General features: G+C 43.3%; 1 protein-coding gene across 1 annotated transcript in view; it reads left to right on the top strand.

Moving 5' to 3' along the window:
- The window catches only part of slc39a4 (solute carrier family 39 member 4), a 70,604-nt gene that overhangs the window by 5,621 nt on the left and 41,615 nt on the right, over positions 1-23,368 (top strand). The window contains exons 2-3 of the mRNA XM_072576452.1: positions 14,463-14,750; positions 15,405-15,615. Of these exons, the coding sequence (XP_072432553.1) occupies positions 14,463-14,750; positions 15,405-15,615 (499 nt within the window). The remainder of the gene's footprint in view (positions 1-14,462; positions 14,751-15,404; positions 15,616-23,368) is intronic.

Here is a 23,368-nt window from a genome sequence, read left to right as displayed (position 1 = left end):
TTATTGCACAAACCTAGATGGCTGTTAAGTCTTTCATCTTTTAGAATGGGTTGCAGGTTTCGAATTATTAATATGTAAATCCCAGAACTTCTTTTAAGTCACATTCCCAAGGTAAGTTAAGGTTATATTTAAAAAATGTGAACATCTCAGCTCAGACAATGTGTTAAAAGGTGTGAGGTTAGAGACTGTATGTATTCCAATCTTGAATCAGTCTGGTTACTTGCAATAGTAAAATATTCTACAAAAATGTGATTTTACGAATGAATGAATGAAAATGCATTATAGTAAAGGGTTATGAACGAATGAATAGGAAGGTGCTATTAATGAATATAGCGAGCTGGAGAGTGAATTAGTAAAGATACCTTTGACAATACCTCAACACGAAGATAAGTAGGAAGTGAATTGTGAAGAGCACATGAAGGGATATAGATAGGTTAGATGAGTGAGCAAACATCTGGCAAATGAAGTACCAAGTATGAAAGTGTTAAATTGTCAATTTTGGCAGAAAGAAAAAAAAATTAATTATATTATCGAAGTGGTGAGATCTTGCAGAGGGTCTTAGTGTCTTAATCGCAGAAGGTTAGCAAGCACGAAAAGCAAGTAATTAGGAAAACTAATAGAACATTATTATTGTAAGGTGAATTGAATGCAAGAGTAAGGAGGTTATGCCTAAGTTATACCAAGTATTGATGAGAATTAATCTGTAGTACTGTGTACACACAGAAGGATGTTCATACATGGGAAGTAGTTCAGAGAAATTTACCAGAGGAATACCAGGAGTGAGCAGATTGCTTTAAGAGGAAAGGATGGACAAGTAAAGTTGAGGTTAAAATCAGATCAGTCATAATCTAACTAAATTGCAGACTTGAAGGGCCAAGTATCTTACAGCTGCCCCTTGTTATCCTGCTGTAAGGACACAGCATGTGGATTGAACCAGGGTGCATCTCAAAACTGCTCACTTACCCTCTTAACACTGTGAGCCTACCTGGATGCTCACCCCATCCCTGTCTTGCGTTTTTGCTTTTTGGCCCTCCCCAGCCACCGCTCCTAGGCTCAAATAACTTTTCACTTGCCTTGCCAGGATGCTTTCCATTGTTGTCAGCAGTTACCAGTCAAGCAAAAGGAAGACAATCTTCAGACAGGAGTTCCCAGGTACAGCAAATCAAGGAAAGGCTCCAGAACCAGTTCAGGGGCTTGATAATGGTCAGTTAGGCACTTGAGTGGTCAGTGTGTTAAGGGCTAAGGAGCCAAATGCCAGGGGCCCATGTGGCTCTTTCACCCTCTTTGTGGGCAGTTTGCAGGTGGGGAAAAGGTGGTGAGGATGTAACTCTGAAGATGGACAAGGGAGATCCAGTAGATGTAGCGTACCTGGACTTTCAGAAAGCTTTGGATAAAGTCCCACATAGGAGGTTAGTGAGCAAAATTAGGGCGCATGCTATTGGGGGCAAAGTACTAACTTGGATTGAAAGTTGGTTGGCTGATAGGAAAGAAAGAGTAGTGATAAACCGTTCCATTTCAGAATGGCAGGCAGTGACCAGTGGGGTACCGCAGGGATCAGTACTGGGACCGCAGCTCTTTACAATATATATTAATGATATAGAAGATGGTATTGGTAATAACATTAGCAAATTTGCTGATGATACTAAGCTGGGTGGCAGGGTGAAATGTGAGGAGGATGTTAGGAGATTACAGGGTGACCTGGACAGGTTAGGTGAGTGGTCAGATGCATGGCAGATGCAGTTTAATGTGGATAAATGTATGGTTATCCACTTTGGCGGCAAGAACAGGAAGGCAGATTACTACCTAAATGGAATCAAGTTGGGTAAAGGGGCAGTACAGAGAGATCTGGGTGTTCTTGTACACCAATCAATGAAGGTAAGCATGCAGGTACAGCAGGTAGTGAAGGCTAATAGCATGCTGGCCTTCATAACAAGAGGGATTGAGTATAGAAGCAAAAAGAGGTTCTTCTGCAGCTGTACAGGGCCCTGGTGAGACCACACCTAGAGTACTGTGTGCAGTTCTGGTCTCCAAATTTGAGCAAAGACATTCTGGCTATTGAGGGAGTGCAGCGTAGGTTCACGAAGTCAATTCCTGGAATGGCGGGATTACCTTACACTGAAAGACTGGAGCGACTGGGCTTGTATACCCTTGAGTTTAGAAGACTGAGAGGGGATCTGATTGAGACATATAAGATTATTAAAGGATTGGACACTCTGGAGGCAGGAAACATGTTTCTGCTGATGGGTGAGTGCCGAACCAGAGGACACAGCTTAAAAATATGGGGTAGACCATTTAGGACAGAGATGAGGAGAAACTTCTTCACCCACAGAGTGGTGGCTGTGTGGAATGCTCTGCCCCAGAGGGCAGTGGAGGCCCAGTCTCTGGATTCATTTAAGAAAGAGTTGGATAGAGCTGTCAAGGATTGTGGAATCAAGGGTTATGGAGATAAGGCAGGAACAGGATACTGATTAAGGATGATCAGCCATGATCATATTGAATGGTGGTGCAGGCTCGAAGGGCTGAATGGCCTACTCCTGCACCTATTGTCTGTTGTCTATTGAGACATCCAAAGATTGAGTAGGCAGTGTGGATTGTGCAGGAACCTTGGGTAGCAGGTGGGTGCAATAGCAGAGATGGAGTGAATGTGAAACAGCAGAGAGAAGATGGCAGCACTTATCCTGGCAGAGTGGAGAAGGTAATTGATCACTCCTTCCCTGCTGGGCATTGCTCCAGGTAGCTGAGACCACAATGACCCACTGAAGAGCTCAGATGATGTGGCATCCTCTGCTGGTTTGCCGGGGGTGTGGCGAGGGGGGAAGGGGGAACGTTCCTACTCTGTGTGACTGCAGGTCCCAGTTCACAAACCTGGGCCCCATTCTTCCCCCCCCCCCCTTACCTGTCACCTCCGAGGAAAACTGTAAAATAAAACATATTAAAAGCAGGAGTTTCACTTGTTAGAGAGTGGATGATAGGAGAACGTGAAGATTGGTATGGATGCTAGTCCAGCATATGCTCTCTCCTTGAGGGTCACCAACAGTTTTTGAACTAGCTGGAAACATTCTTGCATTTACTAAGTTCCCAGTGCCAATTATGCTGTGCAATAGAAAACAACAGCTTTTAAGAGTTTAGATTTTCTAAGCATTTGCTTTGGTTGCAAAAATATTTGGTTGCAAAATGCTTTGCTCTGTTAACGTTTGGGTCTCTGCATTAGTATAGAGTGAGACATCAGGCACAGCAGACAGATGGGGTGATTGTTACCTGCTCAGTAAGCATCTGTGAGAACAGAGTGTAAAGATATAGCACTCATATCATAGGGAGCAAAGTCTGCTGCTAGACCATAGAGTACGGTTGTGCAATAACCAAAAGTTCTTAATGCATTGGTCAAAGTTTTACATTTTGTTATAGGATCTTGAAAACGTTATAAAATGTGCATGCTTTCTTTGTTCTCTCATTTTCCAATGTAATTGGTTCTTTGATTAGATTCCAACTTGTACCCCGCTCCCAAAGTGTCATGGTTCAGATAAGATATATGCATATAGTGTCTATATTATAATCTGAACTCCTTATAGCTGGCAACTCTTACCTGATAAAATTATATTTGAACTGGAGCCAGACATTTACAAGCATCTGGCAAGTTGCAAACCTCTCGCCAATAAAACTTAACTGAAAGTGCTGGAAATACTCTGCCGGGGCAGGATATATCATGGAGAGAGATATTAATTACTGAGGGGAGGTGGGATTAGGTGCAAAATGGGAGTCAAGATCCTGAAAAGGTGGCATCGGGTCAGGGACATGACATGATTTTTTTTTCATTTATTCTTTCGTGGAATCTGGGAGTTGCTAGTAAGATCAGCAGTTATTGGTCAAATCGAACTGTCCCTGAATTGAGGGATTTGCTCGGCCAGTTAAGATTAGATTAGATTCCGTCCAGTGTGGAAACAGACCTTTCGGCCCACCAAGTCCGCCCTGAACCACCGAAGAGTAACATGCCCCCCTCTAACTAATGCTCCTAACAACTATGGACAATTTGGCATGGGCAATTCACCTAACCTGCGCATCTTTGGACTGTGGGAGGAAACCCACGCAGACACTGGGAGAATGTGCAAACTCAACACAGACAGTTGCCCGAGGCTGGATTGGAACCTGGGTCCCTGGTGCTGTGAGGCAGCAGTGCTAACCACTGAGCCACCGTGCCGCCCCTTAAGAGTGAGCACATTGCTGTCGACCTGGAGTCACATCAAGGCCAGACCAGATAGAAGGAAAAATTTACTTTTCTAAAGGACACTCATGGACCAGACGGATTTTTATGACAATAGATGGGCCATGTGAATTTGCAAACTCTTAGGTTTAACCTAGAATTCAACCCGTATCCTCATTTTAAAAATCCGCAGATTTCCTGAGCTGTGTGTAGCTCAATGACAGTCTGTGAAAGCAGTGAAACCTGATTACTTGCAGTCATGGCTGGGTAAGAGGCTGCTGCTTCCAGCATTTGTTCTGAAACTGTGCCTCTCTAACTTGCAAGCCAACTCATTGTCTTGAACATCATTCACTTGGATATGTACTCTCCACGGTCAGCCTTCACTGTGCTTTGGGATTAGTTTCTGCAGTCCAGCTCTGCACTTCTGATGAGAACATGAAGACAGGAACAGCAGTCAGAACAGGAGAGGCAACATTGACATCCGTGTCAATTATCGTCAGGTTCCTCCACAAGACAGAGGGCTGGGCTCAGACGTTCAGCTGAAAGGAAATCTCCTTATGGAACTTACAGGCAGCTCTCTTGACCAGTGCCTCATCTGGCTCAGGTTTTAGAAGGCTTTCATTGTCATTGCTGATCTCTGCAGCCAAGTTCTTCTTCCAAGGAGACCCATACTGCCAGTGACTGTCGAAGTAGCTGTCACAGGAAGATCCATCAACCTAGTCCACCCTTCCTCGATGCTCCAGCTCTTTCCCTCTGTCTGGAATACTGAGCTCTCTTCTGCAAAGAGAGAATTTACGTGTGGGAAATAGACTGTGTAGAGAAGAAAGACCGACAACATTTGTGGGGAGTTCAAAGTTAAAAATCACACAACACCAGGTTATAGTCCAACAGGTTTAATTGAAAGCACTAGCTTTCGGAGCACTGCTCCTTCATCAGGTGGTTGTGGAGAGGTTATGGGGAGTGACTGAGAGGTTTCAGGCATAAGATGGCTCAACAAAGACAGTGAGAGCGAGTGTTGGCTGTTCAGATGGGGATAGCCCTGGAAGGAAAGGAATGGGCAGAGTTTCAAACCGTGTTAACCTGACGAGTGCTGGGCAAAAGCCTGCTGTTAAAGTAGTTGTGTGAAAGTTGCCTGAAATCAATATACTGCTCCCCTCTTTTTTCCCTCCTCATTTCCTTCGGGCTGTACGGGCACTCTCTCAAACTGGAGGGGCATCACTGGATAAAAGCAAATTACTGCCGATACTGGAATTTGAAACCAAAAGAGAAAATGCTGGAAAATCTCAGCAGGTCTGGCAGCATCTGTGAGGAGAGAAAAGAGCTGACGTTTCGAGTCTAACTGACCCTTTGTCAGAGCTTTGTCAAAGGGTCAGTTAGGCTCGAAACATCAGCTCTTTTCTCCCAGACCTGCTGAGATTTTCCAGCATTTTCTCTTTTGGAGGGGCATCACTCCTGGTCTGTTTATTTGGTCATTCAATCTTTTTCTTGTCATCCTTTTGGAAAACCTCTTCTCATTTCAATCTCTCAGACCCCCACAGCGGAACCTCGAGAGAAGAGCCCAAGAATCAGGGGATTAGCAACTCTGATCTCCTTTTCATTTTTGTGTTTGCTCAACCACACGAATCAATGCACTGTTTCAACCACCTTGCGGCGGTTCCTTTTAACTAGAAATCTGTCCTGCTGTTACTCCATGAGTTGTATGTGCCCTTTCTGATTTCTGAAAAACCCAGAAGGTAGGTGCTAATATTGTGACATATATAAAGAATCAGAGCAAAACTTGCTCACGTGGTTGTTGGAAGGCAGAAGGCCTTTATCATCAACAACTGGTCACCATTCCTCAGAACAATTAGCTAAAATTGCTGTTGGCTAAATCTCCCATCATGCATAACCCTTGGTTCCAGCTTATCCAGAGTAATCTCCCCCAACTGTTCAAACATCAGGTGTAAATAGCACCAACTGAGTGTCAGGTCACTTGATTTTAAAAAGTTCAGTAATCCTTCTCACAATCTTTGGGTGTTTTTTTTAAACAATCCCTTTCATATTTTGGCCCATAATCAAAAATAAATAGATATGATCTTTACAGTGTAAAATCGTTGAAATGTGTAACCCACGACCATTTCCATATAGAGAGATGAGGGTAGCGTATACATGGGAACACCACCACATTCGAGTTCCCCTCCAAGCTATTCACCATCCTGAATATATCACCGGTCCTTCACTGTCGCTGGGTCAGAGTCCTGGAATTCCCTCCCTAATGCAGGTGGACTGCAGCGGTTCGAGAAGGCAATTACCTTCTCAAGGGTAATCGGAGACTGGCAATAAATGCTGACCAGCCTGCCAGCGATGCCCATATCCTGCAAAATAAATATTTTTAAAAATTTGAAAAAAAAAATTGTGATCTGTCATATACAGGCAGTGGAAAGCAAAACAGAGCTGCAGATAAAGAACAGAGGAATCTGATTAATTGCATAGCTATTTCAGAAAGCTATTCAGGGTCCTTCTCCTGGTCTATTCCTGTATATTTTGTATATTCTATACCGATTTATTCTAAAACAAACCCCTGTGTAGTGACTGTAATGAAGTCAGTCAGGTAGACCTCAGAGTGTGGGTTCTCTGGGGCTGTTAACCTGGTTGAATCAGGGAATTCTGGTTGACAGATACAAACAGGAGTGTCAGAGGGTTCTGTTCACTCATAGATTCATACAACATGGAAACAGACCTTTCTCTCCATGCCAGCCATATTCCCAAACTAAACTAGTCCCATCTGCTTGCATTTGGCCCATATCCCTCCAAATATTTCTTATTCTTGTATTTATCCAAATGTCTTTTAAATGTTGTAACTGTACCACATCCACCAGTCCTGCTGGGATTACATTCCATAAACGAACCATTCTCTGTGTAAAACAAACTGCCCCTCATGTCTTTTTTTTTAACCTTTCTCCTCTCACCTTAAAAAATCTCCCAGTCAGGGAAAAGACACCTGCCATTCACCTTATATTTAGCCCTCATGATTTTATATGCCCCATATACTCGAGTAATAGTCATCGAGATGTATGCATGGAAACAGACCCTTCGGTCCAACCCGTCCATGCCGACCAGATATCCCAACCCAATCTAGTCCCACCTGCCAGCACCCAGCCCATATCCCTCCAAATCCTTCTTATTCATATACCTATCCAAATGCCTCTTAAATGTTGCAATTGTACCAGCCTCCACCACTTCCTCTGGCAGCTCATTCCATTAACGTACCACCCTCTGCGTGAAAAAGTTGCCCCTCAGGTCTCTTTCCCCTCTTGCCCTAAACCTATGGCCTCCAATCTCATGTAAAAGTCAATCCCCTATTTTTGGCCAAATACCCTGGAATTTTCCATATATCTTGTGTAAAAGTCGACCCTAGTTCTTCACAGATCAACGTTTATGAGTCAGTGTGCTGGCTGTTATTTTCCCACTCCAGAATTCCAGTCTGCCGGTTGTTCTGCTCTGCTCCTGGTCTTCCAGTCCAATGGCTGTTGTGTTCCACGCCGGGCTTTCAGAATTACCATAATACATTTTTTTCCCCCGTATTGGTTTGGAGATCAGTTGGGCTCCTGCTAATGATACAGTATGAATTTTGACGGGAATGAATTTCAGCCCCTTAAAAGTAGTATCCATTTAAAACGGCACAATATCACTGCTGCATCACAGCGCCAGAGACCCGGGTTCAATTCCCGCCTCAGGCGGCTGACTGTGTGGAGTTTGCACATTCTCCCCGTGTCTGCGTGGGTTTCCTCCGGGTGCTCCGGTTTCCTCCCACAGTCCAAAGATGTGCAGGTCAGGTGAATTGGCCACGCTAAATTGCCCGTAGTGTTAAGTGAAGGGGTGAAATGTAAGGGAGTGGGTCTGGGTTGGTTGTGCTTTGGCGGGTCAGTGTGGACTTGTTGGGCTGAAGGGCCTGTTTCCACACTGTAAGTAATCTAATGTAGTAGTCGACCCCATAAATTTAACCTTAAAAAGTAGCCAAAAGAAATTCGACTATTACTCGAGTATATATGGTAAAACAAGTCACTCTAAGGAAACCTGACCAGTGCCCAGTACTATGCATGTGTCAATAAAGGGTGACTTGGTGATGGGATACTGGCCTTTGTGCAGTTAGTTCAACCTCCACCAGATTTCAATTTTTATGTTGATAGACACGTGACGTTTAGTGAAAGGAATGTGGGAAAGGTCTCCCCTTTACGGCATTTATATTGTTGGCAAGGTGCAATGACACTGTGAATAGAGTATTTGTGCCAGAGACTGACTGATTGGGGTGGAAGTGTTCTTGCTAGTGATAAAGTAAAATGGACATGTTTGTGTAATTGCATGTTAAGTAGTTTTCAGTGTAGTGTTTTCTGCTCATATTGGACCAATGACAGCAGGTTAATGGCATGTACCTTTTACTTATGTGCAAGTCAGCCTGAAGATTCAAACAATTAATAGCCTTGTTATGTTATGAAACTCTGCAGAACTTGCTGAGTGATTTAGATCACTCTGTAATTTGCTTTGTATAATTGGCACGTTGCCAGAAGCCTCCCTGCTATTTGAAAGAACTTGCTAAATTTGGAAATTAATTACCGCTAAACTCACCGCAGACAAAATCCGAGAACTGATAGCAAATCTAAATTATTAATCATGGGATAACTGAAAAGGAAACATTTTAAATTGTTCAATCTCATTAAGCCTATAATTAAATGTTGTTAGAAATGTCAAAACTGTTATATTTAAAATGCTTATTTTATTTCTTTGTTTTTCTTTCAGTCTTTTTATTTGGGCTCCCTTGATTTAATTTTTAATTTCTCTTCTCATTTCTCTTTCTGTATCTGACTGGTCTTTAATTCACCCTTCCCCATTGTGTCTGTTAGTCATGGACTCCTCCAGCATGGAGACAGACCCTTTGGCCCTAACTGGTCCATGCCGACCAAAATGTCCATCCACACTAACCCCATTTCCCTGCACTTGGCCCATATCCTTCTAATCCTTTCCTATCCACATATTTGTTCAAATGTCTTTTAAATGTTGCTAATGTACCTGCCTCAATCACTTTGGCTGGCAGCTCATTCCATATGTGTACCACCCTTTGTGTTTAAAAAAAACGTTTCCCTCAGGTTCCCTTTTATTCTTTCCCCTCTAACCTTAAACAAATGCCTTCTAGTCCGCTGTTCCCCAACCCTCGGAAAAGGCTGAATGCATTCACTCTATCCATGTCTCTCATGATCTTATACATCTCTATAAGTTATCCCCTCAGTCTCCTACACTTTAAAGAATAAGTACAATCTCTCCCTATAACTCAGACCCTTGAGTCCAGACAACATGGGTGGCATGGTGGCACAGTGGTTAGCACTGCTGCCTCACAGCACCGGAGACCCGGGTTCAATTCCCGCCTCAGGCGACTCTCTGTGTGGAGTTTGCACGTTCTCCCCGTGTCTGTGTGGGTTTCCTCCGGGTGCTCCGGTTTCCTCCCACACTCCAAAGATGTGCAGGTCAGGTGAATTGGCCATGCTAAATTGCCCGTAGTGTTAGGTAAGGGGTAGATGTAAGTGTAGGGGTATGGGTGGGTTACGCTTCGGCGGGGCAGTGTGGACTTGTTGGGCCGAAGGGCCTGTTTCCACACTGTAAGTAATCTAATCCAAACATACCTGTAAATCTCTTCTGCACTCTTTCCAGTTTTATAACAAGGTGACAAAAACTGAACACAATACTCCAAGTGCAGCCTCACCAATTGCAACAAACTTCCCAACTTGTATACTCAGTGCCCTGACTGATGAAGGCCAGTGTGCTAAAAGCCTTCTTCATTGCCCTGTCTACCTGTGACTCCACTTTCCGAGAACTGTGAACCAGAACTCCAGGATCCCTCTGTTCCACTATACTCCTGAAGGCCCTACCATTCACCTTGAAACCCCTACCTTGGTTTGACTTACCAAAATGCAAGGTCTGTATTAAACTCCATTTGACACTTCTTGACCTACTTCCCCAGCTGATAAAGGTCCTGCTGCAATTTCTGATAACCTTCCTCACTAAAATACCGTCTATTTTAGGGTAATCATCAAACTTACTAATCATGCTCAGTATGTTCCCATCCACATCATTGATATCGATAACAAACAGTAATGGGCCCAGCACCAACCCCCCTAAGATACTCCACTAGTCACAGACCTCCAGTCCAACAAACCTGCTTCACTATTACCCTCTGCTTCCTACCATCAAGCCAATTGTGTATCCAATTTGCCAGCTCACCCTGGATTTGATGTGATCCAACCTTTCAGAGCAGCCTACCATGTGGAACCTTATTCAAAGGCCTTACTGAAATCCATTAGGAGAAAGTGAGGACTGCAGATGCTGCCTGACCTGCTGCGCTTTTCCAGCAACACATTTTTTAAGTTGCTGAAATCCATGTTGACTACGTCTACCGCCCTGCCCTCATAAACTTTCCTGGTCATCTCCACTAAGAACTCTAACAGATTTGTGAGGCATGATCTTCCACGCATAAGACATGCTGACTATTTCCAATCGAACCCTGTCTTTCCAAATGCATGTATCTCTGAGTCTTCTCAAGTAACTTACCTCCCACAGATGTTAAGCTTGCTGGTCTATAGTTCCCAGGCTTTTCTTTGCAGCCTTTCTTGAATAAGGGCACAGCATTTGCTACCCTCTAGTCTTCTGGGGACCTCGCCCGTGGTTAACGATATTGTAAAGATATCAGCCAACCCCTGCAATTTCTTCTCTAGCCTCTTGCAGCCTTCTTGATGTATTTTCCCAAATCTGAGGTTGATCTCCCCCTATAACTCATTACCTAATAATCTTGCACCATGCCATCGTCAATTTGCAATTTTAACATAAAACATTTTTGAGATGATTTGTACAAACCAGTTTGACCTAATGGTGCATGACATTAGGTGCCATATTTCAGCAATTTCCAGTGCATCTAGTTTAGTTGTTCGGTTTATTTTTATTCATTTGTGGAATTCAAGCATTACTCGTAAGGCCAGTATTTGATACCTTTCCGGAATTGTCCCGGAAAAACCGGTCAGCTGCTTTCTTTAATACAATCAAGTTGATCATTCACTTCAAAGGGCAGGCAACGAAACTATTGTGAGCTTTCTGAGCTATTGCACAATCCCGTAGTTCACAAGTAACATGATACAGACTAGCTTATTTTTAAAATGTAATTATTTAGATTTTTTTAACAAATCATTTGAATTTAAATTGCCCAGATCTTGTGTTGGACAGATCAGCTGCGATCCCATTGGATGGCAGGACAGAGAAGAGCTGAATGGCTCCTATGTCGAATCCTCTGTGTGCCTTTGGCTTGTTAGTCCAGGTTATCATAACCATGAAGCTTTCAAATGTAATTTTCACTGAATCAAGATCAGACTTGTTATCTGTTATTTAAGAGAATAAAACCAGAAGTTGAATTTGTCAGTTGCTAATAACAATAAGGCAAAGTACAGGAGCAGCACTGGGGTACTATAGCCAAATAATTGATAAAGGCTTAGGCCTAGTCCATTTGTTTTCAAAGAATGGTCTCTGTGCGTGTGTGTGTGAGACTACAGCACAGAAACAGGCATTCCGGTGAACATGACCTCGCCCTACCCTATTCCATCTCCCCAAACCAATACAGCCCATTATTCTTTTCTCCCTCACCTACTTACTGAGTCTTCCCATAAATGCATCAATTTAAACTTTTTTTAAAGTTCGTTCACAGGATGTGGGCATTACTGGTGAGGCCATCATTTAATGCACATCCGTGTTCACCTACAGGATAGTTAAGAGTCAACCACATGGCTGTGGGTAAAAACAATGACTGCAGATGCTGGAAAGCAAATACTGGATTAGTGGTGCTGGAAGAGCACAGCAGGTCAGGCAGCATCCAACGAGCAGCAAAATCGACGTTTCGGGCAAAAGCCCTTCATCAGGAATAAAGGCAGTGAGCCTGAAGCGTGGAGAGATAAGCTAGAGGAGGGTGGGGGTGGGGAGAAAGTAGCATAGAGTACAATGGGTGAGTGGGGGAGGAGATGAAGGTGATAGGTCAAGGAGGAGAGGGTGGAGTGGATAGGTGGAAAAGGAGATAGGCAGGTAGGACAAGTCAAGGAGGCAGTAACTGAGCTGGAAGTTTGAAACTAGGATGAGGTGGGGGAAGGGGAAATGAGGAAGCTGTTGAAGTCCACATTGATGCCCTGGGGTTGAAGTGTTCCGAGGCGGAAGATGAGGCGTTCTTCCTCCAGGCGTCTGGTGGTGAGGGAGCGGCGGTGAAGGAGGTCCAGGACCTCCATGTCCTCGGCAGAGTGGGAGGGGGAGTTGAAATGTTGGGCCACGGGGCGGTGTGGTTGATTGGTGCGGGTGTCTCGGAGATGTTCCCTAAAGCGCTCTGCTAGGAGGCGCCCAGTCTCCCCAATGTAGAGGAGACCACATTGGGAGCAACGGATACAATAAATGATATTAGTGGATGTGCAGGTAAAACTTTGATGGATGTGGAAGGCTCCTATAGGGCCTTGGATAGAGGTGAGGGAGGAGGTGTGGGCACAGGTTTTACAGTTCCTGTGGTGGCAGGGGTAAGTGCCAGGATGGGAGGGTGGGTCGTAGGGGGGTGTGGACCTGACCAGGTAATCACGGAGGGAACGGTCTTTGCGGAAGGAGGAGAGGGGTGGGGAGGGAAATATATCCCTGGTGGTGTGGTCGTTTTGGAGGTGGCGGAAATGTCAGCGGATGATTTGGTTTATGCAAAGGTTTGTGGGGTGGAAGGTGAGCACCAGGGGCGTTCTGTCCTTGTTACGGTTGGAGGGGTGGGGTCTGAGGGCGGAGGTGCGGGATGTGGACGAGATGCGTTAGAGGGCATCTTTAACCACGTGGGAAGGGAAATTGCGGTCTCTAAAGAAGGAGGCCATCTGGTGTGTTCTATGGTGGAACTAGTCCTCCTGGGAGCAGATACGGCGGAGGCGGAGAAATTGGGAATACGGGATGGCATTTTTGCAAGAGGTAGGGTGGGAAGAGGTGTAATCCAGGTAGCTGTGGGAGTCGGTGGGTTTGTAAAAAATGTCAGTGTCAAGTCAGTCGTCATTAATGGAGATGGAGAGGTCCAGGAAGGGGAGGGAGGTGTCAGAGATGGTCCAGGTAAATTTAAGGTCAGAGTGGAATGTGTTGGTGAAGTTGATGAATTGCTCAACCTCCTCACGGGAGCACGAGGTGGCGCCAATGAGGTCATCAATGTAGCGGAGGAAGAGGTGGGGAGTGGTGCCAGTGTAATTACGGAAGATCGACTGTTCTACATAGCCAACAAAGAGACAGGCATAGCTGGGGCCCATACGTGTGCCCATGGCTACGCTGTGGGTCTGGAATCAAATTTAGACCGGACCAGCTAAGGATTGCAGTTTCCTTCCCTAATGGACATTAGTGAATCAGATGGGGGGTTTTTTTTGCCCTCTGACGATTGATAATGTAGTCATCATCAGACACATAATTCCAGATTTTTATTGAATTCAAATTCCAGCATTTTCCTCTGGCAGGATTTGAATCTGGGTCCCAAATCATTACCGGTGGGTCTCTGGATTCATCATCTAGTAATAACACCACTAGGCCATCAATAGTGAGTACTATACCACATGGACTGCGGCAGTTACGTGAGCAGGGAGACATACCGGGACATTCCACCCTGTCAGTGTGGGCTTTCTGCTGGACGGTTGACCATCCCCACTCCTGGCTGAATGAGCAAAATGTAGACAGACTGGAAAATTCCAATTGATCTCCGTAATCCTTGCTTAACAAAGTGGCTAATTAGACTCCTTTTAAAAATGGTGGCTAGCCTTCGGGTTTTCAGACCCTCGAAACCGCCATTCCCAATTTCCCAATTTCGATGGGCTCAGAGGAAGAGGAGTAGCCCGGTGAGACAGTGCTCGGCTTGTGTGTTCTTCTGAAATCCTCCTATCTGCATTATTAACAATGACTTTCACACAAATATTTTTCACAGGCTAATGACCATTAAAAGGATGAACAGAAGAACTCTTACCCACGTGATCAACATGTTTGTAAATCTGCACATATGCAAATAATTGCTCAAAACTCAAACACATTCACATATGTAAATACACAGATATAAAATTACACATACAATAAATATATGCACACATATACACAGTAGACAGGTGTAAACACACATGCTCCATGGTAAGTGACAGCATCTTTTTCAATCAGGAATATTAAGTTTTCTTCTGGCTATTCACAAATCTCTTCTATCTCCTTTTCTCCGAAATAGTGTTTCACAGCAGGTGACTTCTTTGAACTCGCCAAGAAAAATAGGAGTGAAACCAAAGCACTGACGTTGTTCGACTTTTTCCAAATTACACCCGGATTGCTACTTTTCCTGAGCAACCCCCAGAAGGAATGCAAGGTTGTGCAGTCTGGAATGTGGGACAAAGCGACACTGTCTTTCACAGAGAGTCTCACGATGAACATTAACCAAACTCTTGACCCCACCCATCACCAAGTAGAAGAGGTACTGGTGGCAATACAGAGGAACTATCTAACAGTGGCTAAAGGTCAGGTAAGTAAGGATTGGCACTTTGGCACTTGGGATCTTTTCTCTTTTCAACAATTCGAACAGTTAAAGTCAGCATAACCTTGAACACTATGCCACATATAAAATCATTAACAGGACTGCACTTTCTGTGAACCAACTTAGAACCTTAAATGATTTATTACTTAAACAGCCAATAAAGCATAAAGATAAATTCGAGAGATCAATGGGCTGATGTAAATTGGCACTCGATTACAGTAAGGGAGAAACCATTTCTTCAAAGCAAGGTTTTTAGTTCCTCCAGGCATAACTCTGTAACAGTGTGTTGCACCGAATGTGTGACGGAGAAACAAATCATTTGGCTTACTTTGGTTGTGCTAGTCTTTGGACTCCACACAAACCACCTCCCGTCCCATTTCATCTAATCCACTGGTCAGCACTGAGCATATGTTACAAAACTCTTAAAAACAAATGATTACTTATACACATTCAGGTACATCGCATTTTTAGACTTGATCATTAAGCTATCCAAATACAAAGAAAGCCTTTTTGACTCTTATCAGCAAATTATGGAATAATGCAAACTTTTGGTCATTTATAACTAGTATTGGAACAAAATAATTTCCAGTATAGTTAGATATTTTGCTTATTTTAGTTAATGCACTTTCTTATAAACTGCAGCCTTGCGTCGATGTGAATCAAATCTTGGAAGAGTCTGGCCTTGGTCCGAATGGAATGACAGAAGATAACCTCAGTCATTTTTCTGCTATTGTGCTTTACCATGTACTTCAAGGGAATTGTCTACTCCATCATTTATTGCCTGGGCCTGAATTCTTTCTCGATTTTATCTTTCACATGCATCACAATGAATCCACAAACCTCACCAGAGCAGGTAAGGTCAATATGCTCCGTTTAGCTTTGGATTATGAAGTGAAAGTAGTATTAGCAAATAAAGATATGGAAGCGAATGCATGTACAACTGCAAACAGAAAGCTGAAGCATTAAAAGCCATCAGGTGTTTTGTGCATTTTGTAGCATGGATTATTACAGAATGAGGTGGCCAATGGTCAGGCATGGGATCTTGTGCAGAAGGAGGTGTCTTCAAGGCAGAGGCCAGGGTGGAGGTGGGTGGTGTGATGGAAAACCAGGGAGGAACTTGTTCATCCATAACAAGGTTTATGACATTGTAATCGACAAGCATTGTGTTTCTCTTACAAACAAGCAACCAAATCTTTGACCTGCAGATAGTCTCATACATTAGGGAACCTTGAACCTGCACTTTGAGAAATGCATTTAAGGCATTGCACGTCAATGTAGAGGTCATAAAGGCAAAGGTAATTTCCAGGGAATATGCAAAGGACTGACCTGCACACACCATTCCAGGCTTATCTTATGGGTGAGAGTACAGAATCAGCAATGAATCCATACAACTCAGTAGAGAACTGTTATTTTTGTTTATGAGCTTTTCAAGGGGACAAGGCTGGGAGACAAATTCTTTGGGCAGTCTCATGTCTGCTGTCCCTCAGTGCATCAGTCTGGAAAGAAAAGTTGCACAAAGCGCTGCCTTTTGTAGTTTAATAGCAGATATTAATGCAGGATCTCAAGATGTTTCAGTCTGCACACTCTGTAGCACTGAAGCAATACAGATGAAGCAAGGATCAAAAGGAGCTCTCAGGATTCATATATTGAGAGATTTGACTACAGGTGACTATATTCATCTGGATATTTCAGTGTAACGTTATTATAGTGCCAAGCAATGTAGGTGCACTGACTCATTACTGCTTCCCAAACAGTGATGCAGTAGTTTAATGCATAGCTTCCTAAAGGTGGTTCAACTGGAAACATAATTAACATGGATAATGTAAAAAATAATCAGCAGGACAAGAAAGTGAAGAACACAAAACCATTAAAGCGAAACATAACCTTTTCACTGAGCAGGAAGCTGCCTGCCAAAACGAGCAACTTTGAAGACCAAACAAACAATCAAATTGGAAACCAGTTCTGAAGAAGGTTCATTGGACCTGAAATGTTAACTCTGATTTCTCTCCACAGATGCTGCCATTTTCTGCTGAGATTTTCCAGCAATTTCTGTTTTTGTTTCTGATCCAGAGCTCTTCTGATTTTTTTTTTGTTAAACTACGAACCCAGTCCAGTCATCCAGGAAGGGGACGGCAATAAGGTTGTGTTTGACCTCTTGGACTCTCTGAAATATTGCTCTGTCTACTTCCTGTGGTAATTAATTTCATGATTCTCTGCCTCATCAGATGTTTGCTACACATCTCTATTTCATCAATATCCAGGACACCTCAACTTTTCGGTTTCGGTTCTGAAGAGCATAGAATGCCACAGGGCATTGTCTGGGGTATATCACAAAGCCTGACGAGAGCAGATCAGGCACTGAAACTTTGAAAGTGGAGTTGCTGCTAAACAGGGTGGTGAAGAAGGTGTTAAGCACACTTGCCTTCATTGATCAGTGCGTTGAGTATAGGAGTGGGGATGTCATGTTGCATCTGTACAGGAGATTAGTGACACCACTTTTAGAATACTGTGTTCAGTTCCAATCTCCCAGCTAGACAAAAGATGTTGTTAAACTTGAAAGGGTTCAGAAAAGAATTACAAGGATGTTACCAGGGTTGGAGGGAGAGGCTATTGCTGGAAAGAATTTCAATGAGAAGAAACATATACAGACTCAAATGGTACAATTGAGGGAAGTACAGGAGCATAGAGACCTCGGGGTTCACATGCATAATTAGGTGAAAGGATAAATGTAGGGGAATGGGACTGGGTGGGTTGCTCTTCGGAGGGTCGGTGTGGATTTGTTGGGCCGAAGGGCTGTTTTCCCTGGAGTGTCGGAGGCTGAGGGGTGACCTTACAGAGGTTTATAAAATCATGATGGATATGGATACGGTGGAATAGCCAAGGCCTTTTTCTGAGGATAGGAAATAGGTTTACGATGAGAGGGGATATGTATAAAAAGGACCCGAGGGGCAACCTTTTTCACACACAGGGTAGTGTGTATATGGAATGAGCTGCCAGACCAGGCAGGTAAAATTGCAACTTTTAAAAGGCTTCTGGGTGAGTAATGAATAGGAAGGGTTTAAAGAGACATTGGCTAAATGCTGGCAAGTGGGACTAGATGAGTTTGGGATATTTGGTTGGCACAGATGAGTTAGACTGGAAGATCTGTTTCTGTGCTGTAGAACTCTGACTCTATGACTCATCTTCAGGAGGCCAATGGTTCCCTTCCATGATGTCTATGGGAGAAGTGCGAGCGGTCTTCTCCTTCGCTCCACGTTTGTCAGTGTAATTCCTACTGGTGTCATGAACCAGGTTTGGAAGGGGTGTCCCTTATCTTCCAATGGCTATTCCTGGGTGCACCATCGGCTTTGGGAAGAGGTGGCCATTTGTAGGTGATGTGTACAAGTGATGGCAGCTTCTGGATATAGAATCATGTAGTCATCGATGTTTACATTACAAAAGGAAGTCTTTTGACCCATCTTGTCTGTACTGGCTCCTGAAATAGTTACCCAGCTAGTTCCGCTTTGCAGCCCTATCACTGTAGCCCTCCACTTCATCACTTTCAAATATAAATTCAACTCGTTTGAAACCTCCTGTGAATCTGCCTCCAGCACATCTCAACAGCGTATTCCAAATCCTAATAATGTTGAGTAAAGATTTCTCCCCATCTCACTCCTACCTCTCTTGCAGATGGTCTTCAAATTGTGACCCCCACTTACAGACATATCAACTAGTGGAAATGGAGTATCTTTCTTTATCCTGTCAAAATGGTGGGTGGCACAGTGGTTAGCACTGCCGCCTCACAGCACTGGAGACCCGGGTTCAATTCCCGCCTCAGGCGACTGTCTGTCTGTATGGAGTTTACACATTCTGCATGGGTTTCCTCCCACAGTCCAAAAATGTGCAGGTTAGGTGAATTGGCCGTGTTAAATTGCCTGTAGTATTCGGTGTAGGGGAATGGGTGCGGGTCGGTGTGGACTTAGTGGGCCAAAAGGCCTGTTTCCACGCTGTAAGTAATCTAACTTTGAAAATTGTTCATAATTTTGAACACCTCAATAAAGTCACCTCTTAATCTTCTCTGCTCCAGGGAGAGTAAGCCCAATCTCTCTAATCTTACCTTGTTTCTTAATTCTTGGTATCATTCTAATAAATCTCCATTAAACTCTCTCCAAGTCTTTAACATCTTCCTTAAATAAGGTCCCCAGAACTGGACACAATACTTCAAATGTGGTCTAAACCAATGAGGTATTGAGGTGTAACATCACTACCTTGCTTTTATATCCACCAGAGTGGTGGGCGTGTGGAATGAAATGCCAGCAATGATAGTAGAGTCAAATATGTTAGGGACATGTAAGCAACTCTTGGATAGGCACGTGGATGATGGTACAATGAAGGGTATGTAGGTTAGCCTGATCTTAGAGTAGGATAGAAGGCTGGCAAAACATCAAGGGCAATAGGCCGTGTACTGTGCTGTACTGTTCTATGTTCTATACTCTGTGTCTATTTGTAAATCCAAGAGTCCTATAAGTCGTCCTATTAACAGTCTCAACTTGCCTGACCACCTTCAGAGAATTATTATTAGATTCCTTACAGTGTGGAAACAGGCCCTTTGGCCCAACAAGTCCACACCGACCCTCCAAAGAGCAACCCACCCAGTCCCATTCCCCTACATTTATCCTTTCACCTAATTATGCATGTGAACCCCGAGGTCTCTATGCTCCTGTACTTCCCTCAATTGTACCATTTGAGTCTGTATATGTTTCTTCTCATTGAAATTCTTTGGTCAGGTGTCGGCCCATTTGGCCACCTTGTTGATGTCCCTCCTGAAGTGACTGAGCATCTTCCCCACAATTCACTATTCTCCCTAACTTACTATCATCTGCAAGTTTAGAGATTTTTTCCCTCAACATCCATCTCCAAATATAAATCAGAAAAAAATCAGGGGTCCCAACATTGATCCCTGAGAACACTATTTCAACTCCTCGCCATCTGAGAAATGCCCATCTGTATCTACCTTCTGTTTCGTATCTTTTACCCAGCATCTAATCTATGCTGCCAAGGACCCAATAACCCCAAATATTTCTGATTTGCTAACCAGCCTGCTATATGGCACCATATCAAATGCTTTTTGAAAATCCAACGATACAATATCTGCAGCACTACGCTCATCCACTGCCTGTGTCACCTCATTGAACAGCTCAATTAAATTTGTCAGACATGACCTGCCTTTGGCAAGCCATACTGATTAAAAACAAAGAGGAGTACAGCACAGTAACAGGCCCTTCAGCCCTCCAAGCCTGTGCTGATCATCATACCCTAACTAAACTAAAAAACAAATCTCTTCCCTTATTCAGTCTGCATCCCTCTATTCCCTCCCTATTTCTGTAACCATCCAGTTACCCGTCTCCATTCTGAAAAACACTCTTTCATCGCTACCCTCTGTCTTCTATGACCAAGCCAGTTTTGTAACCATCTAGCCAACCTATCCTGAATCCCATGTGATTTTAGTTTTTGTACCAATCTGCCATGTGGGACTTTATCCATTGCCTTACTAAAGTCCATATAAACTACATCCACAACTCTTCCCTCATCAATTATCCTTGTCACTTATTAAAAAAATTCATTCAGGTTGGTAAGACATGACCTTCCCTGTACAAAACCATACTGACTGTTACTAACTACTCCATTTTCTTCCAAATCTGCATATGTCTTGCCCCTCAGTATCTTCACCAAGAACTTCTCCATCACAGACGTCAGGCTCACCGGCCGATAATTTCCTGGATTATCCCTGCTTCCTTTCTTAAGAGAACAACATTGGCTAATCTCCAGACCTCTAGAACCTCACCTGTAGCCAAAGAGGATGTGAAGATATCTGCTAATGCCCCAGCTATTTCTTTCCTTGCCTCTTGCAGTAACCAGGAATAGGTCCCATTTGGCCCTGGGGACTTGTCTACATTAATGCAATTTAGGATCCTGAAAACGTCCTCCTTCGATTATAAAATGTCATTCTCTAGAGTATTCTCACACTCATCCCTGATCTGAACATCAGTCATGTCTTTCTCCTTGGTGAATACTGATACAAAATATTCATTAAGGATCTGGACTACTTCCTGTGGCTCCATGTATAACTTCCTTCCTTTGTCCTCGAGTGGGCTTAGTCTTTCTCTTGCTCCCTCTTTCTTCTACTACACACATAAAAAGCCTTGGGATTCTCCTTGACCCTGTTTGCTGAAGACATTTCATGGTCCCTTTTTAGCCTTCCTAATTCCACGTTTAAGTTCCTTCCTAATTTCTCTGTACTCCTCAAGAGCCTTGTCAGTTTGTAGTTGCCGAGACCTGTAGAATGCTTCCTTTTTCCTTTGACTAGTGTAAAGTTATTTTTCTCTAAGTGCATGTTCACCGTGATCCTCTATTATGGCCTCCATCAGTTTGCCTCTTATTGATGACAAGCTGACACGTCTGCAGTTTCCCAGGTTATCCTTTGTCTTGTTCTTAAGTAACAATCTCACACTAATAATCCTCCAATCCCCTGGGACTAATCTTGTATTTAGAGTCCTGGAAAATTTCTTTCAACCACTCCTTTAACTCTCTCATCACGTAGTAGCATCACATCTGGGGCCTGGGTATCTTCTCAACCTGGAGTACAGCTACCCTTTTTTAGTTTCTTCTTTATCTCTCACTAAACTGCTCAGTTGCTCAATGCCCACATTTTCAGAGGCCATTGTTACCATCTTCTAATTTAGTAAAGATCGAAGTAAAATATTCACTTAGTATCTCTGCCTTTACCTTTGCGTCAGTGAGCAGTTTATCCTGCTTGTTCCTTATTGGTCCCACTCCATCCTTCACTAATCTTTTACTATTAATATGCCTGAAGAACATTTCACTGTTTGGTTTTAGTACAGCCTGCCATCCTTTCTTCATGCTTCCTCCTAGCTTTCCTGATTCCAGCCTTAGCCCCTCTCCTGCATTTGAGATACCTTTTGCAGACCTTCAAACTATTTCATCGGTGGACATAAATGAACAAAAGAGAAAATGCTGGAAAATCTCAGCAGGTCTGGCAGCATCTGTGAGGAGAAAAGAGCTGACATTTCGAGTCTTACTGACCCTTTGTCAAAGCTCATCAGTTAGACTCGAAATGTCAGCTCTTTTCTCTCCTTACAGATGCTGCCAGACCTGCTGAGATTTTCCAGCATTTTCTCTTTTGGTTTCAGATTCCAGCATCCACAATAATTTGCTTTTATTTTATAAATGAACACAGTTAGACAGTAATAGGCCAGTTGGCCCATCGAGCCTCCTCTGCTATTCAACAAGATCATGGTTAATCTCATAATCCTCAATCGCACCTTCATGTGCTTTTCCCCATACCCTTCATTCCCTTACAGATCTAAAATCTTTCTATCTTAGCCTTGAACATACTTAATGACCCAACCATTTATCCCAAAAACTGGAATTTGCCAAGTGAACCTACTCTGGGGTAGCCTCCAATGTCTTTCCATAGATAAGGAGCCCAACGCTGTTTGTTGTATTCTGGCTGTGGTTGCCTGTTATAGCTTTAGCAAAGCCCTCCTATTTTTATACACCTCTCCCTTTGTAATAAAAGCCAACATTCCATTGACCTTCCCTATTACCCACTGAACCTTGATGGTAGCTTTTTGTGATTCATGGGTGAGGACTCTCTGATCCCTCTGTTCTGCTATCCTTTTCCATTTAAATGATATTCAGCTCCTTTGTTCTTCCTGCCAAAGTTCATAGCCTCACATTTTCCCCTCATAATATTCCATCTACCTAGTGTTTACACACTTTATTTAAGATGTTTATAACCTTCTGCGGAATCTTTGTGCCATCTTTACCACTTGCCTTCCCACCTATTTTTGTCAGGATAAGGAGGTGCTGGTGTTGGACTGGGGTGGACAATGTTAAAAATCACACAACACCAGGTTACAGTCCAACAGGGTTATTTGGAAGCACTAGCTTTCGGCGCACTGCTCCTTGATCAGGTAGCTAGTGGGGCAGGATCATAAGACACGTAATTTATAGCACAAGGTCACAGTGTCATGCAACTGATACAATATATTGAACAAACCTAGAGATTGCTGTAAAGTTATCTCGGAATGTGACTTGAAAGGGGTTTTGTGTTTTACATTTTAATGAATCGATACCAACAACTCATTCTAAAAGATGAAAGACTTAACAGCAATCTCTAGGTTTGTTCAATATATTGTATCAGTTGTATGACACTGTAATCTTGTGCTATAAATTCTGTGTCTTATGATCCTGCCCCACTAGTTACCTGACAAAGGAGCAGCGTTCCAAAAGCTAGTGCTTCCAAATAAACGTGTTGGACGCTAACCTGGTGTTGTGTGATTTTTAATGTTTTTTGTGCCATCTGCAAAGTTGGCTATAATGCATTCACTTACATTATCCAAGTTATTAATATATACTGTAAATAATTGCAGCCCCAGCACTGATCCCTGTGGTACCCAACTATTTAAATGTTGCCATTCTGAAAATGCCCACCTTGTCCCAAATCTGTGGTCTTCAGTTGCCAATCTTCTATCCATGTTCAAAACCATGGGCTCTTTTCTTACTAAGTAACCTAATGTGAGATACCTTCAAACACCTTCCGA

The sequence above is a fragment of the Chiloscyllium punctatum genome, chromosome 8, assembly GCF_047496795.1.
Source record: "Chiloscyllium punctatum isolate Juve2018m chromosome 8, sChiPun1.3, whole genome shotgun sequence".
NCBI lineage: Eukaryota > Metazoa > Chordata > Chondrichthyes > Orectolobiformes > Hemiscylliidae > Chiloscyllium > Chiloscyllium punctatum.
This window is presented reverse-complemented; position numbering and strand designations above follow the sequence as displayed.